The sequence below is a fragment of the Phaseolus vulgaris genome, chromosome 8 (genome assembly GCF_051622355.1).
Source record: "Phaseolus vulgaris cultivar YP4 chromosome 8, ASM5162235v1, whole genome shotgun sequence".
Taxonomy (NCBI): Eukaryota; Viridiplantae; Streptophyta; class Magnoliopsida; order Fabales; family Fabaceae; genus Phaseolus; species Phaseolus vulgaris.
The window spans coordinates 59,117,832-59,132,160 of NC_143505.1; the positions used below are offsets into that span (position 1 = coordinate 59,117,832).

General features: G+C 33.2%; 2 protein-coding genes across 4 annotated transcripts; one reads left to right on the plus strand and one right to left on the minus strand.

Annotated features, from left to right (window-relative positions):
- The first annotated feature begins 827 nt into the window (after positions 1-827).
- LOC137823728 (protein NETWORKED 4B) lies at positions 828-5,847 on the plus strand. 3 transcript variants are annotated; one of them, XM_068628969.2, is made up of 4 exons: positions 828-1,154; positions 2,019-2,067; positions 2,176-2,287; positions 3,764-5,847. In XM_068628969.2, exons 2-4 carry the CDS (start codon positions 2,053-2,055, stop codon positions 5,503-5,505), a joined length of 1,869 nt encoding a protein of 622 aa, XP_068485070.1. In that variant the 5' UTR covers positions 828-1,154; positions 2,019-2,052; the 3' UTR covers positions 5,506-5,847. The 3 variants fall into 3 exon arrangements, with proteins under 3 accessions (XP_068485070.1, XP_090150105.1, XP_090150104.1); XM_090293979.1 differs by having other exon boundaries at positions 837-1,154; positions 3,640-5,847; XM_090293978.1 differs by having other exon boundaries at positions 874-1,457.
- A 2,726-nt stretch (positions 5,848-8,573) lies between these two features.
- LOC137825423 (putative disease resistance protein At4g27220) lies at positions 8,574-14,329 on the minus strand. Its single transcript, XM_068631092.2, has 4 exons — positions 11,195-14,329; positions 9,471-10,215; positions 9,268-9,388; positions 8,574-8,791 (listed from the first exon to the last, which is right to left on the minus strand). Exons 1-3 carry the CDS (start codon positions 14,273-14,275, stop codon positions 9,381-9,383), a joined length of 3,834 nt encoding a protein of 1,277 aa, XP_068487193.2. The 5' UTR covers positions 14,276-14,329; the 3' UTR covers positions 8,574-8,791; positions 9,268-9,380.

The window sequence follows — 14,329 nt, forward strand, 5'->3', positions numbered from 1 at the left end:
GGTAATTAAATCAACAAACGAAACAGTGTCAGCATATCAGGTAATTAAATCAACGACCAATAAATATTTTGCCGTTACATAATACAACTTTCATCTTTATCATTTTTGTGTTTCCAAGTTAAATTAAAGAGAGAGTTAATTATAGCGCGTTTTTTTTGAAAAAAAATGAATCCTACGATGGTCCCTTGCATTATTAAAGCCTATACGCATTACTCTAATCTAACTTTGTTTTCAAAATTTTGGATTAATTGTTAAATTGAGTAACGTTAGGTACCTCAATCTTCAACATTCGTAATTAATGGTATCTTACTTTTCTTCTATTTTTGAGGCATGAATTGCACCATGCACCTTCTCTTACGGGGAATTAAGAAAAAGATTGATTACCAATTGCAACCTCCAACTGCACCAAAAGTCCATTTTGCCCCCATGGACGGCATTGCCACGTTTAAACGTGTATTTCCTTAGATTAATTAATTAATTAATTAATTCAACTTTGATATTCAACGCGCCCAGATGTGAAATCAACAACAACATTTGTTTATGAAAGGCAAAAAAAATAAAATAATAAAAAATAATAATCAACGTCGCGTTTGAACTGTGAAGGCGAATTCAATATTCAAGAAGAAATACGTGTATGTACGAAAGCATCCGTATAAAAATGTAATCTGTAATCATCATACTTCACCAATTTCATTCCACTTCACATTCAAAGCAATTATTATTTTATTATATTATATTTCAAAAAAGCATTTATTGTTTTATCATAATATGATCTTTTATTTCAAAAATGTAATTACTCTAAATAAAATTTTATTCTATATGTAATTGTGATTACTAATAAAAAGAAGGTAGAAAAAAGGGGAGAGAGAGAGAGAGAGAGAAAGAAAAGAAGAACATGTGCGAAGAGTGGAAGCTTAGTGGACATTAAATGGAGCAAGCCCTTCCTTTCCCTGCACTTTCTTTTGCTTTCAGTCTTCACTCTCTCTCTTCTTCTTATTAACAACACAAACACAAATCTCTCCTCAAACTTCAAATCAAAATCTCTCTCTCATTATATTCCACCCTTCTTACCTTCTTCTCCCTTTCTCTATTCTCAGATCCATTGCTTTTTCTCACAGTTTCTGCTACTGCTTCCAAACACGCCCTTCTCTCGTGTAAGAACATCTTTCTCCTTTCCATTTCCGATTATTCTCCTTAATTCACTTTCATTTTCTCTTACTGTTTTTGTTATGTCCGAAATTCGATTGTGTTTGTTTGTTTGGTTCGAAGGGAAGGGAGTATTGAGATTACATGTGTGACATCGAATCTTGGTCGCGAGGAGGAGGATTCTCGTATTTTGTCTGTTTTCATCGTTATCCTATCGCGGCTACAACTTTGTTTCTTTCGTAGTCATTGTTATCCCGCGACACCGAACTAGTTTTTGGACTCATCGGGAAATCGAATTACTCAAAAACAGCGTAATTATCGTGAATAAATAAAATCCTTTTCTTCGTGAGTTTTTGCTTTAAATAAAAAATAGTCAGAGAGAGAGTTTTTTTGTTGTTGCGTGCGTAGTGCCAAATGCAACTACCACGTTTAAATGAGGCGATTGCGCTGCACGACGCGTGGATATAGCTGTAGCCAGTTGTCTGTGATTTTGGGCGTCGAGATAAGATAATTTTTTTAAAAGGTCAAAATTTATGACTATTTATTTAATTTTGGTTTTTAAATTTCTCCGCGCCCTACTCATGGATATGGCCATGTGCTTCTCGTTTCTTCGGTGGACTGTTTGATTTCACTGTTGGTATCTGTTTTTCCACTTTGGGCCTTTTCGGGGAGAGTGAAGGCCCACGTAGTTGGGGCCCATATTGGTGATAGTGTGGGGAAAATCACAGCATTCATATCGTAATATATCATATTAAGTGCTTTGTTGTCATCTTTTTAAGCCATCTTCAGGCGTTACGCTAACTAATTATTCCATCTTTTGAACTTTGAATGCTGATGTTTGTTTTCTTCTTTGGGCTTGTTGTTGACACCAGAGTTTCTCTTTTGGGCTAGAACTAGCTCTCGCAAATGGCAGCTTCTCGGGTAAGTGTGACGGAGCTTAATTTTTGAGCTATACATGTAGGTTGCTTCAGAAGAATGATGCGTTCATTGATGCACATGTTAATGGTGTTTTTTTGTGTTTCATTTCAGGTTCATTCTAGCAAGCAAATGAGGAGGTTGGAATCGAGGAAGTCCCATTCTTGGTGGTGGGATAGTCACATCAGTCCCAAGAATTCTAAGTGGCTTTTCGAGAACCTTGAGGGTATGCAATTGCAATTGTCTTATGGTTAAATTGTGAAAAAAAGTTAAATTGTTGCTCTGTTACTTGTAATTCTTAAATGTAAGTTCTCTTCATATGAAACTTTTTTTGTGCAAAAGCTTCATGAACTTTATCAGAAAAAATCTTTGTTTTCATGTGGCAAGGCTTAATGCGTAATCAAAACTGCATTAAGGTCAATCGGCCTAAAATTTTGTATTAATTTTGTAGAAATTGAACATCATTATAGCATGGCTTACGAATCAACCCAATTATTTTAGACAACTAAAATTGAACAGGGGTGTAAGTAGGTAAATAGGTGTTCCGGTAATTCCTCCCTATCTATTTAGTACATATATGCTTGGAATAAGGATCAACAACATTTAACTGGTCTAGGTTATGTTCAGGTCTTGGAGCAACATCCCCTCACCAACAAACAATGCCTTTCAATTGGTTTTGGATCAGGTTAATTGGTGGTGTAGGGTGTCTTTTATATTATTTACACTTTGATTCTATCTATTATACCTTTTAAATTCCTATACCCACAAAATACCACTGCCTGCCTAATTGACAAACTTTTCCATTTCTGCCACTACGTTAATCTGTCTATTTGCCATTTCTGAGGAGCGAGTACTAAAACCTATTCGACTAGAGAGCCATAAAACATTTTTTATTAGTTGATATGCCATGTTCAAACTTTTTGCTAGATTCTAATATTCCGTGTATTCAGCAGAAAAGCTACAAAATAAATATTGTTAAAACTTTGGGGAAAAGTGTGTTTCGAATGATAACTCTTCAACAGTTCAACTGACGTGTTTCTATCTTTAAGTGGACTCTACTATTGTAATTTGAAATTATTATATCCTATAAAGAGATTTAGCATATCTAATGTGAGTGGGTGAACTTTAGAAGAGAAAGTGTGGATTGATAACCAATGATTGAAAATCAATAACAACCTCATAGTTAGAGAAAGTGTGGATTGATAACCAATGATTGAAAATCAATAACAACCTCATAGTTAGAGAAAGTGTGGATGGATAACCAATGATTGAAAATCAATAACAACCTCATAGTTCATAGTAGTTTGTAATACATGAATATATATTTTATCATAATTTCAGCCACTGATTTTCTAATCAATGGCTATAATTCCACACTTCTCTCTCCACCCTCACTTTAGAGAAGCCAAACATTGCTGTAAGATATCTATGAATATTGATTATCCTTTTCTTTTGATTAATGGAATGCTAGTTAATTATCTTTAGTAGACCATGTAACTGTACTTTCGACATTCATGCTCAACTGTGGAACATATACAAACTCCTGCTTTTCCTAAAGGGGTAGATATTTTTGTTCAGGTTCTGTAAAATCATTCCCATCCAAAAATTATTCCCAGACATGTTTTGCATGTTGTTATGTATATAAGTCAATCCTTTTTTATCCTAAAGTGTTCCAAGAAAATGATGTGATTTTCAACTTCAGAGATGGATCGGAGTGTGAAGCGCATGTTGAAGCTGATAGAAGAGGATGCAGATTCATTTGCCAAAAAGGCTGAAATGTATTATCAAAAGAGGCCAGAATTGGTTGCTCTGGTTGAGGAATTTTACCGTGGTTACCGGGCTCTGGCTGAACGTTATGATCATGTGACAGTAGAATTGCGAAAGAATATACCCTCTGATCTCCAATCCCAAGGTTCTGGTATTTCTGATGCCGGCTCTGAACCGTCCTCTGCTGGGCCTTCTCCAACTCCAAAGAGGGGGGATCGTCTTAAATCAAGTAACCGAGCTGCTGGATTTGATTACTTTCTTGGCACTAGTGGAAATGGTTCTGATGCACAAAAAGATGGAGATGAATCCTCTACTTTGACGGATTCTGAGGACGAATCTGATGATTCATCGGTTAATAATTATTCTGGTTTCTTACAGAATGGAAGTGATCTGGGGATAAACAGAAGAATAATGGAGTTGGAAACTGAGCTACGTGAGGTAAAAGGAAAGCTTTGGATGCAGGAAGAGGAACATGCAGAGGTTTCATCCAGGGGATCAAGAAATGAGAGTACTGAAGATTTTTATACCAAAATCAATGCATATGAACAAGAACTGATGAATGTTAACGAGAAGTTAAGACTTTCAGAAGAAGAAATTACTAAACTGAAAATTGAGCTAGAAAAATACGGACCCTTCAATGCACAGAATTTGGAGTCTGGTTTTGAGTTTTCATCAACTAAAGAACACATCAATAATGGAGGCGAAGCCCTGGAGCACAAGATGATAGATGTTGGAGGAAGTATTGATGGTGTGGATAAGGAGTTGTCTGAGCAAAATGCGAAGATTGAGTCCCTTGCAAGGGAGCTAAGAATTACCAAAGAAAATCTTAAAACTTCAGAAACACAATTTACTTCACTGAAGTTTGAGGCCAATAAATCATCTGAAAGAATTCAGCAGTTGTTGGATCAGCTTGATTTGGCTACTAAAGACATTGCTTCTTGGAAAAACAAATTCAATAGTGAGAAAAGAGAGAGCACCAAACTCAATGAAAGACTTGCAAGGTTAAAGACTAGTCTATCTGACCGAGACCATGAGATCAGGGATTTGAAAACAGCAGTATCTGATGCTGAGCAGAAAATCTTCCCGGAGAAAGCTCAATTGAAGTCTGAAATGTCAAAGTTGCTGGAGGAACAGACTCATTTAGAAGAGCAGATCAGAGATTGGGAATGTCGAGGCCGTTCATTTGAAGAGGAAATCAGAAAGATCCAGTCTGAAAAAGTAGAGATGGAGGAGGCACTCAGGGTTGAGATTCAGCTGTTAAAGGCGGACATTGAGCAGAGAGAGAACAACATAAAAGAGCTCAACACTAGCCTTCATACTCTAAAATTAGAGAAAGATAATCTCCATGTTGAAGTTGGTTCGCTTATGGAAGAGGTGAACTCTAAAGATGTTAGGATTGAACACCTCAACAGTCATTTGAACCAGCTACACATGGAACATGTACAACTGATTGCTGGAATGGAGGAGGCACATAAACAAGCGGAAGAGCTAAAATCAAAAGCTAAGCAACTGGAGGAGGAGGTTGAGAGGCAAAAAACTGTGATCTTAGAAGGAGCGGAGGAGAAACGTGAGGCCATAAGGCAGCTATGTTTCTCACTCGACCACTACAGAAATAGCTACAATATGCTTAGACAGCACGTTGTGGGCCACAAACGGGTTCCAGTATTGGCTGCCTAATAATGAATAAATGTGAAGGTGATCTTGTATATTGCTTTGGCTATCTTCATTTCTCTGTCTTGGAATGTTTTTCTTATGCTTATGGTTCTAGTGTATATGAGTCAATATCATGTGTACTAGTACGGAGAAGTGATGACCATGTTAGCTATACTAGACATATTCTGATGGCATTGCTAAGTTTCATCGATTTTTGTAAGAAGCTGTGCCATACAACCCTTCCTTAAGGGTTCATTAGAGATTCAAAATTTCCTTAGTCTGCTCTAATATTTGTATAATCCACCCGTCTGGTCTCATGTGAATGGTTTGCAACGTTCTTTACTTATTTTTTCAATGTTTTTACAATTTGGAATTCTCTTACTTACAGTAATATAGAATGTTATTGGTAATGTAGCAGTATCAGTTTTCTTTGGGCTTGTGCTAGCTCTTACTAAAAATGTTGGTTATGTTGAGTTCGGACTTCATTATGTTTCGCCCAATTCATAGTGTTAAACAATTTGTCGACTGTTTCTTCCTGCACCTCCATATCTTCTTCTGGCACCTCCATACACAACATGAAAATACATTTTTATCCTTCTTGTGCCACCTCCATAGAGATTATGTAATCCAGAAACGCATTTGAAAAAAGACTTCCGGATTACATAATCCAGAAGTTAAAAAAGATTTCCAAATTATGTAATCCGTAAAGTAATCATGAATATGAAAAAGGACTTTCGGATTATATAATCCGGAAGCTAATTACAAATTTAAAAAATGACTTCTGGATTATGTAATCCGGAATATTACAGAGGGTCCGGAATATTACAGAGGGACATTTTTGGAAATATGAAGGACATTTTTGGAAATATGAAAATCTATGGAAGTGAGAGAAGAAGGTACGGAGGTGCAGGAAGAAACAGCCCAATTTGTCTTCACAATGGGTGGGGCGAAATTCCACCTCGCAAACTTTATTATTTTTTATTTATTATTGAGGTATACTTTTTAAGCTTTTTATTTCGTCACTTCTATTATAAAATTGTGATATTTATTGTTATTATTATTATTATTATTTTATTTTGTTTTGTTCAGTGGACATAATGTTAAATCTTTATACACTATCACCCGATAATAGTTCATTGTCACTAACTTTAGGAAATTATGTAAAGTTGAAAACTTGCTACAATAATGACTGTGATTGAATCACATTATAAACTATTGCAATAATTTAGGATGGTTAAAAATCATAACTAAAGACAGCAACGTTAATTTTAATGAATGTAAAAAAAAAAAATACTGTATCCATTTTGAAAAATCAACGAGTCAAATTCTTTTACCCAATCAATGAACTAAATCGATCTTTTTAATATTAGAATTGCTTAAATTGAGTAAACTAAATAGAGATCAAACAGGTCATTATTCTATATATTTGTGCATTAACATTTAGTGTTTAATACATTTAGTGTTTAATACTAAAGTTCACGCGAGTAAAATAAAATGTCATTAGCATAGATGACTGGTGTAAGGAATAATTTTTTTAAAGTTTAACGAATATTCTAAAGTTTTAAGTTTTGAACTCATTTTCATTTATGCATCTAAAATTTTTAACTGAGTAAATTTAGATTCAACCTCATTACGTTAAGATTAGTTTATCATAATTTTAAATAAAGTAATTTTTTCTCTCACAAATTTGTGTGTTTTTTTGATAAATAAAGTAAATAAGTTGTTCATTTGATATATTTTTTTTCAAAACCTTTATTCTTTTGAAAAATTATATGATAAAGTGTTTGATATAACTCAAATCGGTGTGTTTAGATGTTGTTTATGCTACATGTCTACTATCCTTGTTAATAAAAAGAAACTTGATCATTGTGTTAATGTTATATATATTTTTTATTAAACCAAATTCTAAAGGTTATATTTTTTTATGATCTTCTACCTCATTATATTAATGTTTCTCGGAATGTTACTTTTTTTGTGAAGATTAATTTCCTTACACATTCTTCTGAGAAGAATAGACATTTTTTTTAGATTCCTTTATCAGTTTATCTTAATGATCAAACTAAATTCAGTAGTGATTTTCTTGAAAAAGCTAATATTAATTCTGAGATTCTCAATGATAAAAATGCTACTAAAATTGAGACCGAAGATATTGGGCATGATATTGATCCTATTATTGATCAATATGTTCTTTGAAAATTTACTAGGACTAGACAGGTATGTCATGGTTTCTCTTCTAGACAATTTAATCAAGGTAAATTCACTCAACTTGGTTTAACTTGTGTACAACTTAACTTTAACTTATAAGAGAAGATTAATTCGTTTCACCTTCTTATTTTCTTCTTCATATAAGTGCTTAATGAAAAGTTATCTAAGTAAGACCTAAATCCTCTTTTTTATTTCAGGTTAAGGCATACCAATCTGGTGGAATTTCTCTGGTTGTTGATAAACATATTGAGTCTTATTCATTTAGATTTTTTACTTTAGCCTTAAAGTGTTGCAAAGATTTATCAGATGAGATGCCTAAAATGGCAGAAGTGGCTAAAGAGCTTAAATACATCTGTTCTATGTTAGCTGAATATGTTATAAGTGATTCTTCAAGTACAATATTTAGTTCACAACCTTTATCATCTACTATAGAGACTCCTTTTATTTCAGGAGATGTGTCAGGTAGTGATCTTGTCATTCAAAGTGTACCAACCATCAAGCCAAGATAGAAGTTGAAAAATTATAGTTTTCTTTAGAAAAAATAGTTGATTAGATCTGAGGATGTTAATTAGTACCTTGTGAATTGATGAAAACAAATTTACTAATTTTCATTTATTCTTTTTGTGCTACTTGTATGATGAATTGACAAAGGACCGACTAGTTAGTTATAATTAATCATTTTGTAACAAGATATATTTGTTTATGATGGTGCATTCCAGGTACTTTTGAAGTACCAATTAGGATTTCAAATTCTTCTTCCTTTGTTCTTACAGGGATTTGCTAACTAGCTCTGATGATATGAATTGATAAATATCTAAATATTTGAAGAATCACTCTAAAAATTAATTCAAAGAGGAAAGAATCAAACACTTAAATATAGCACTGAGTGTTTCATATTACACAATATACGGCATAAGACTTAAACATCTCACAATATCACCAATTCCCATTCAAATTCTTGAATCCTAAAACAAGAAAATAAACAGTCACAATGATAATATTTAACAGAAAGAACTTACTTTCTGTTATTGATTATTTATGTACAAATTTCACCCACACACCCCAACTTGTCACAACACTCTGCTTTCCTCCAGCAATTGTCTCCCTACAAAATAATTATATGGTATCACTGTTTTAATATTATGCTCCTTCTCCATAATGAGTGTCAGACTAGTGGGGCCAGTGAGTTAGCATTAGTCATTTAAAAAATGTTTTTTTTATTTGAAGAACTTCAAAATATGCAGAGGAAAAAATACTGTCAATTACAATTTTTTTTTATGTATTTGAACTAAAATTTAGAAAATCATGACTCATGAGTCAAACAGGAAAAGAAAATATGAAAGTGTATTAACTTCTATAAAGTAAACAATTTCACACGAGTCACAGTTGTCATCTTAAAAGTGATTTTCTTCGTTTGAAAAAAATGTCTTATATTAATTTCAAATATGATTAAACTTGCATATTTATACATCACATATATAAGCAACACTACCTCTTTTTATTACTGAGTAAAAGAGGCCAAAATATATATTATCCACATGATGCTATTGCTAAAATAGCAAAAGAAAAAAAAAACGTTACCTGAACAATTTATTGCATCGGAGGGTGAAAAGTTGAGGCATTGTTGCATTGTCCATTGCACACTTTGTTTCTTAAATCAATACTTATCTACATGCTTAATTGTAGCCTTCTATTTACATATCTGATAAATAATATTTGACTTAACAACATCATAATCCAAAGACATTGTAATTGTGTCTAGAAAAAGGACATGTGAATTTTACCTGGATCTAGATGTAAACTTGGAGAATACTTAGGACATTCCTCTATGATATGTTCACCATTTCCTTTTAACTTAAATCCGTGGTGAATATCTTCGAAGTTTGGCAAATTTTTTAGTGTGATAAGTGTCAGTTCCTGTAGTAGAACTTGTTCTCCATTTTTACCCGTCTCTTCTCCACCACCATCATCAGCTTCTTGTTCAAAACCAAAAGCCTTGTGTAACTGAGAGCACTCTTCTATTTTCAAAGTTTCCAAACTGGTAAAATGACTAGCCGATAGATTATAAAAAAGACATTTCAACTTATTGCACTTTTCAACCTGAATACTTGAGAGTGTTGGGAAGCACGGTTGTTGGGAAGAATATAGGGTTTGGAGTTGTTGTGCATCACCTAAATCAAATATTTGTTCCAATTCATCACAGTTATCTATATACAGGTTTTCCAGCATTGGTAAGCTTGTGACAACAGTGATGGAGAAGATGGTTTTCAATTTTGGACATCCATATATGTTAACAAAGTGGAGCTTTTGGAGGCTTAGAAAACCTGTGGGGCCCTTCCATATGAAGTTGAGCTCAGGTAGATTCTCCAAGTATAGATAAGTTATATCCAAATTTAGAGGAAGAAGTTCTCCACTGCCCCCTTCTTCTCCCATTTGGATTTGGAAGAGATCTTTCACTCTAACATCACATAACCAAAACCATTCAAGTTGGTTGAATGTGTTGGTAATGAAGCATGATATTTCATTCTCCTGTATACACAACATAATACACATTTCGAAATTAAAAATTGAATAATGACTTCATACGATCGTACGAAAGTATTTTATTCTGCGGAATTGATTTGCTAGCAGTGACTTTTTTATCATTCAATAAAGGGTAATAAAACGTATTTTCAATTTTTGAATAAACAATCTAGCATTCCTTCACCATTAAAAATAGCAAATAACATATGTCTCTCAGTCAAAAGAAAAGAAAATAACTATATTCTTTTATGCATGCAATGAAAAAGATAAATACAAAAGCATGGAATTTCTATAGACTTCATTTGTAATATTTTAGCTAAATAAAGGGCTGAGTGCATATATTTCAATCATTAAATCATCAATCTAACGTACTTCAAATATCATACTATGTAACGCACTTCAAAATCTTATATCTATCACTTTGTAATTATAGTATGATTTATTTATTTATTTACATGTATTCATCTTTGAAAAGAATATATATTATTTTTCAATAAACTTAATGTGAGGAAGCAGACCTAAAATATATTGAAAACAAAACTAGATTAAAACTCATTATTTAAAAAACCTATAAAAAAAATTACAATACTAATCGAAAAAAAAAACGATCATCAGTACAGTAGCTCTGAATACAATTCATTAAAATATAATTGATTAAATTGATATATACTTGCTGATAAAAAAAATTGATAAATACTTGTTTATTAGACTAGATAAAAAAATCATCCATTTCATATAATTATGATTATTTATAAATATATTTTTCAACTCAAACACAATAAGAATATAAATAATTATCAGAATAAAAGTAATGATAAAAAAACTACTGCGATATGATTGTTATTCTTAATGCATTTCAACAACAACATTAACATTGGAGAAACTACACACATTCCTAATAATCTCTGTAAAAGGTACATTTATCTTTAAAACTATTTTAATCAATTTAACGAAATAACAAATAATAATAATAATAATATATTACCATTAAAGTTGTTTTTTGCTGGAGATTTGAAGCAGTCACCATCTCAAATATGGAGCCAAGCAATTTGGGACAATCACTGCATTCTAAACTTTTAAGATTTGGAAGATGTGGACGACAATATTCAGGCCAAATGTCAATCAGATTTGGTAACTCCCGCAAATATAGAGAATCCAAATTAGAAAAGAATTTGGTATCAGTCTGCTGAAAACTCGGATATACTGCATTATTACGTTCCTTTTCACTACCAAATGCATACTTCAACCTCATGTTCGAATCAATACTCACATATTCCAAACTTACTAGCCTTACGGCTAAAAACACAGAGAATATATACTCCAAATTGTTGCATTTTTCAATACAAAGAATCTTTAATTTTTGGAGCGTCAAATATGAATGACTTGGGGTGCTTGAAAGAACATTGTTCCCTTCTTCCACTTCTTCTATTATGTGCCTCAATGTGCTGCATCTAGATATTCTTAGTTCCTCTAACAACACTAGAGATTGGACAACGGATGGCACGAAGAGAGAAGTTAGCATAGGGCAACTAGATATTGAAAGGACCTTCAGATTGCATAGCTTAGACTTCCTTGGAAAGGAGATGCTCTTCAAATTACTACAACCTTGTATCAAGAACTCTTCTAAATTTTCGAGGGAACATCGGGAAGAGGGATCACAAAACACCTCTTCAAGGTTCCATAATCTTTCCAACCTTAAGTAAACAAGTTTAAGGAATACAAATTTAGGTTGAAGAAAATCAATATTGTTGTTGGTATTGCTAGTGTTATCAACTAGGCATTCTATCCTTTTACACAATCGGAGTTCTAGGGCAGTCAAGTGATTCATGCCTTGTGGATCCATGGATGGGATTATATTTTTATAATCTCCCCGAAGGTTCTCCAGATGAAGAAATTCTGCTCTCATAAAGAGATCCTTGATTGGTAGTGATATAAAATTTTGAGCAGCAACATCAAACTTGTCTATTAATAAGCTTCTAGACTGTGCGTATTTTTTCATGATTGTAGTATCATCGAACACAGAAAAGATGTTTTTTATAACATACCTCTGTAATTTGGAAAAAGAGACGTCATGTGGAAAGTAGTTTTCTAAATTTCTCAAGTGCAAATACAATTCCTCTAACTGCAAACACTTTTCTACAACTTTGTAAGGTTCAACATTCCTTTCCTTAATCCTACATCTGTACAAATCCAGAATCTTCAACTTCTTTAATTCTACAATCCCAACAGGAAGTTTTTCAAAATTAGAGTAACGTAAGTCAAGAATCTCAAGTGCTTGCAGTCTTTCCACAAAAGATATGTCACCTAAATAATGACCTCTCAAGCACAGTGTTCGAAGATTTTTTAACAACTTCAGTGACTCTGGCAAAGACAAATCCTTATTGTCCTTATTTAAACTTTTGATTGATAAGGTTTTAATCTTTTCCCAACTTTGAGGAGCCATATCTGATACTTTTATGCGACCTTTAGAATAAAGCAAGAGAATTTCAAGATTCGGACAATTTATTCTATAATCAAGAAAACCATTTTTTGTGACATTATTCCATAAGGCTATTGCTTGCATATCTTTCATGAATTCATCATCTTCCAACACACTTGGATCCACTTCAGTACCTGTGAAAATTGATTGACCACTCTTAGACGCAATCCACAAGGCTACATCACGAACTAAATCATGCATTTTTACATTTTCTTTTGTTCCAGCTTGCACTAACAAAAAACAAGTCTTAAGAATGTTAATAGCTTCATGCATCTCTCTCCTTGCATTCTCCATTGTTCCAAACGTCCCAACTGTGCGAAATCCTCTTCCAAATCGAAATAAATCTTCCAAATCTATTTCATAATCCTCTGGAAACATAGAACACAACAATAATAAAGATTGAGCCAATTGGTTATTCAAATTAGTGTAACTTAATTCAAGACAAGCATAAGGACTTGTCAAGCCTTTTGGAATATTTAGTGGCTTAGAATTTTCTAGCCTTGACAATGCTAACTCAAAATCTTCAATAGTTTTCCCCTTTAGTGTGCTTCCGACCGTCACAATTGCAATGGGCAATCCCTTACATTCATTAATAATTTTTCTTGCCACACCTTTCAAAGCTTCTGAGGAGACATCAGTTATGTTTGCATAATGTGTGAACAAAGTCCATGCTTCTTTGTCACTCAAGAGATTAAGTTCAATTATACTTTGACATTGCATAGAAGTGCATACTTCTTTACTGCGACTTGTTATGAGTATACAACAAGCCTTGTAGCTTTCATCAAATGGAATACCTAAATCTTCAAAGTTTAGTTTTTCCCATACATCATCCAAGATTAGAAGAGTAGTATCTTTTCTTAATCTCTGTGATAGTCTCTGTGCTCTACCTATATCTAATTCTTCCTTTAAATCCAAGCCCAATTGTAAAATAATCTCATTTCGGATCCTTTTGATATCTAGCGGTTGAGACACTGTTGTTATGACAACCTTATGAAACAGTTTCATCTCTTCAGCCTTTTTACCCACTTCTTTTGCCAAAGTAGTTTTCCCTGAGCCTCCTAATCCAACTAACCCAATCATGGAAACACTTTTATTCTTTAATATTTCTAGAAGTTTGTTGTACGATGCTTCTGTAGATTTGAACATAAAGAAACCATTGGAAGAATAATACTTCATGCCTGGAAGTTCAATAATTGTAGAAAATGGTTCAAACTTGCTATCACGATTAAGCTGAATCATTTTAGTTGTTTTTCTTTCTATTTCTTTTGCAAGAGAATATTGACATTTCCTTCTCAAATAGCTCTTGTTTACATTCAAAATTCTTTCTTCTAGGAGTCGCACTTCGTGCAAGACTTTTTCAACATCTTTCAACCACTTCTCAACAGGTGGCTCAACTTTTTCAATCCTATTTGTGGCCTCACTAATTTTCTTCTTCACACTGTCTCGTGTCAATTCTAGTTGTTCTTTGTCATTTGAAAGATTCAACGCAAAGTTGTGGAAACAACACAAGTACTTAGCATGGTCTAAAATTGGAGATACTGCATATTCTACAATCTTTGTTGCGATGGAAAGAAAAAAGTCCTCCATTTAAGTTGATACAAGTTTCTTAAACATGAATGAGTTCATCATTCTTTAATTAGT

Excerpts from the sequence above, each read along its gene's own strand:
- LOC137823728 (XM_068628969.2), top strand. Across the intron at positions 2,288-3,763 it reads GCTTTTCGAGAACCTTGAGG|AGATGGATCGGAGTGTGAAG; the intron begins GTATGCAATTGC and ends TTTCAACTTCAG.
- LOC137825423 (XM_068631092.2), bottom strand. The coding sequence starts at position 14,275 with ATGGAGGACTTTTTTCTTTCCATCGCAACAAAGATTGTAGAATATGCA. Across the intron at positions 10,216-11,194 it reads AGCAAAAAACAACTTTAATG|GAGAATGAAATATCATGCTT; the intron begins GTAATATATTAT and ends TTGTGTATACAG.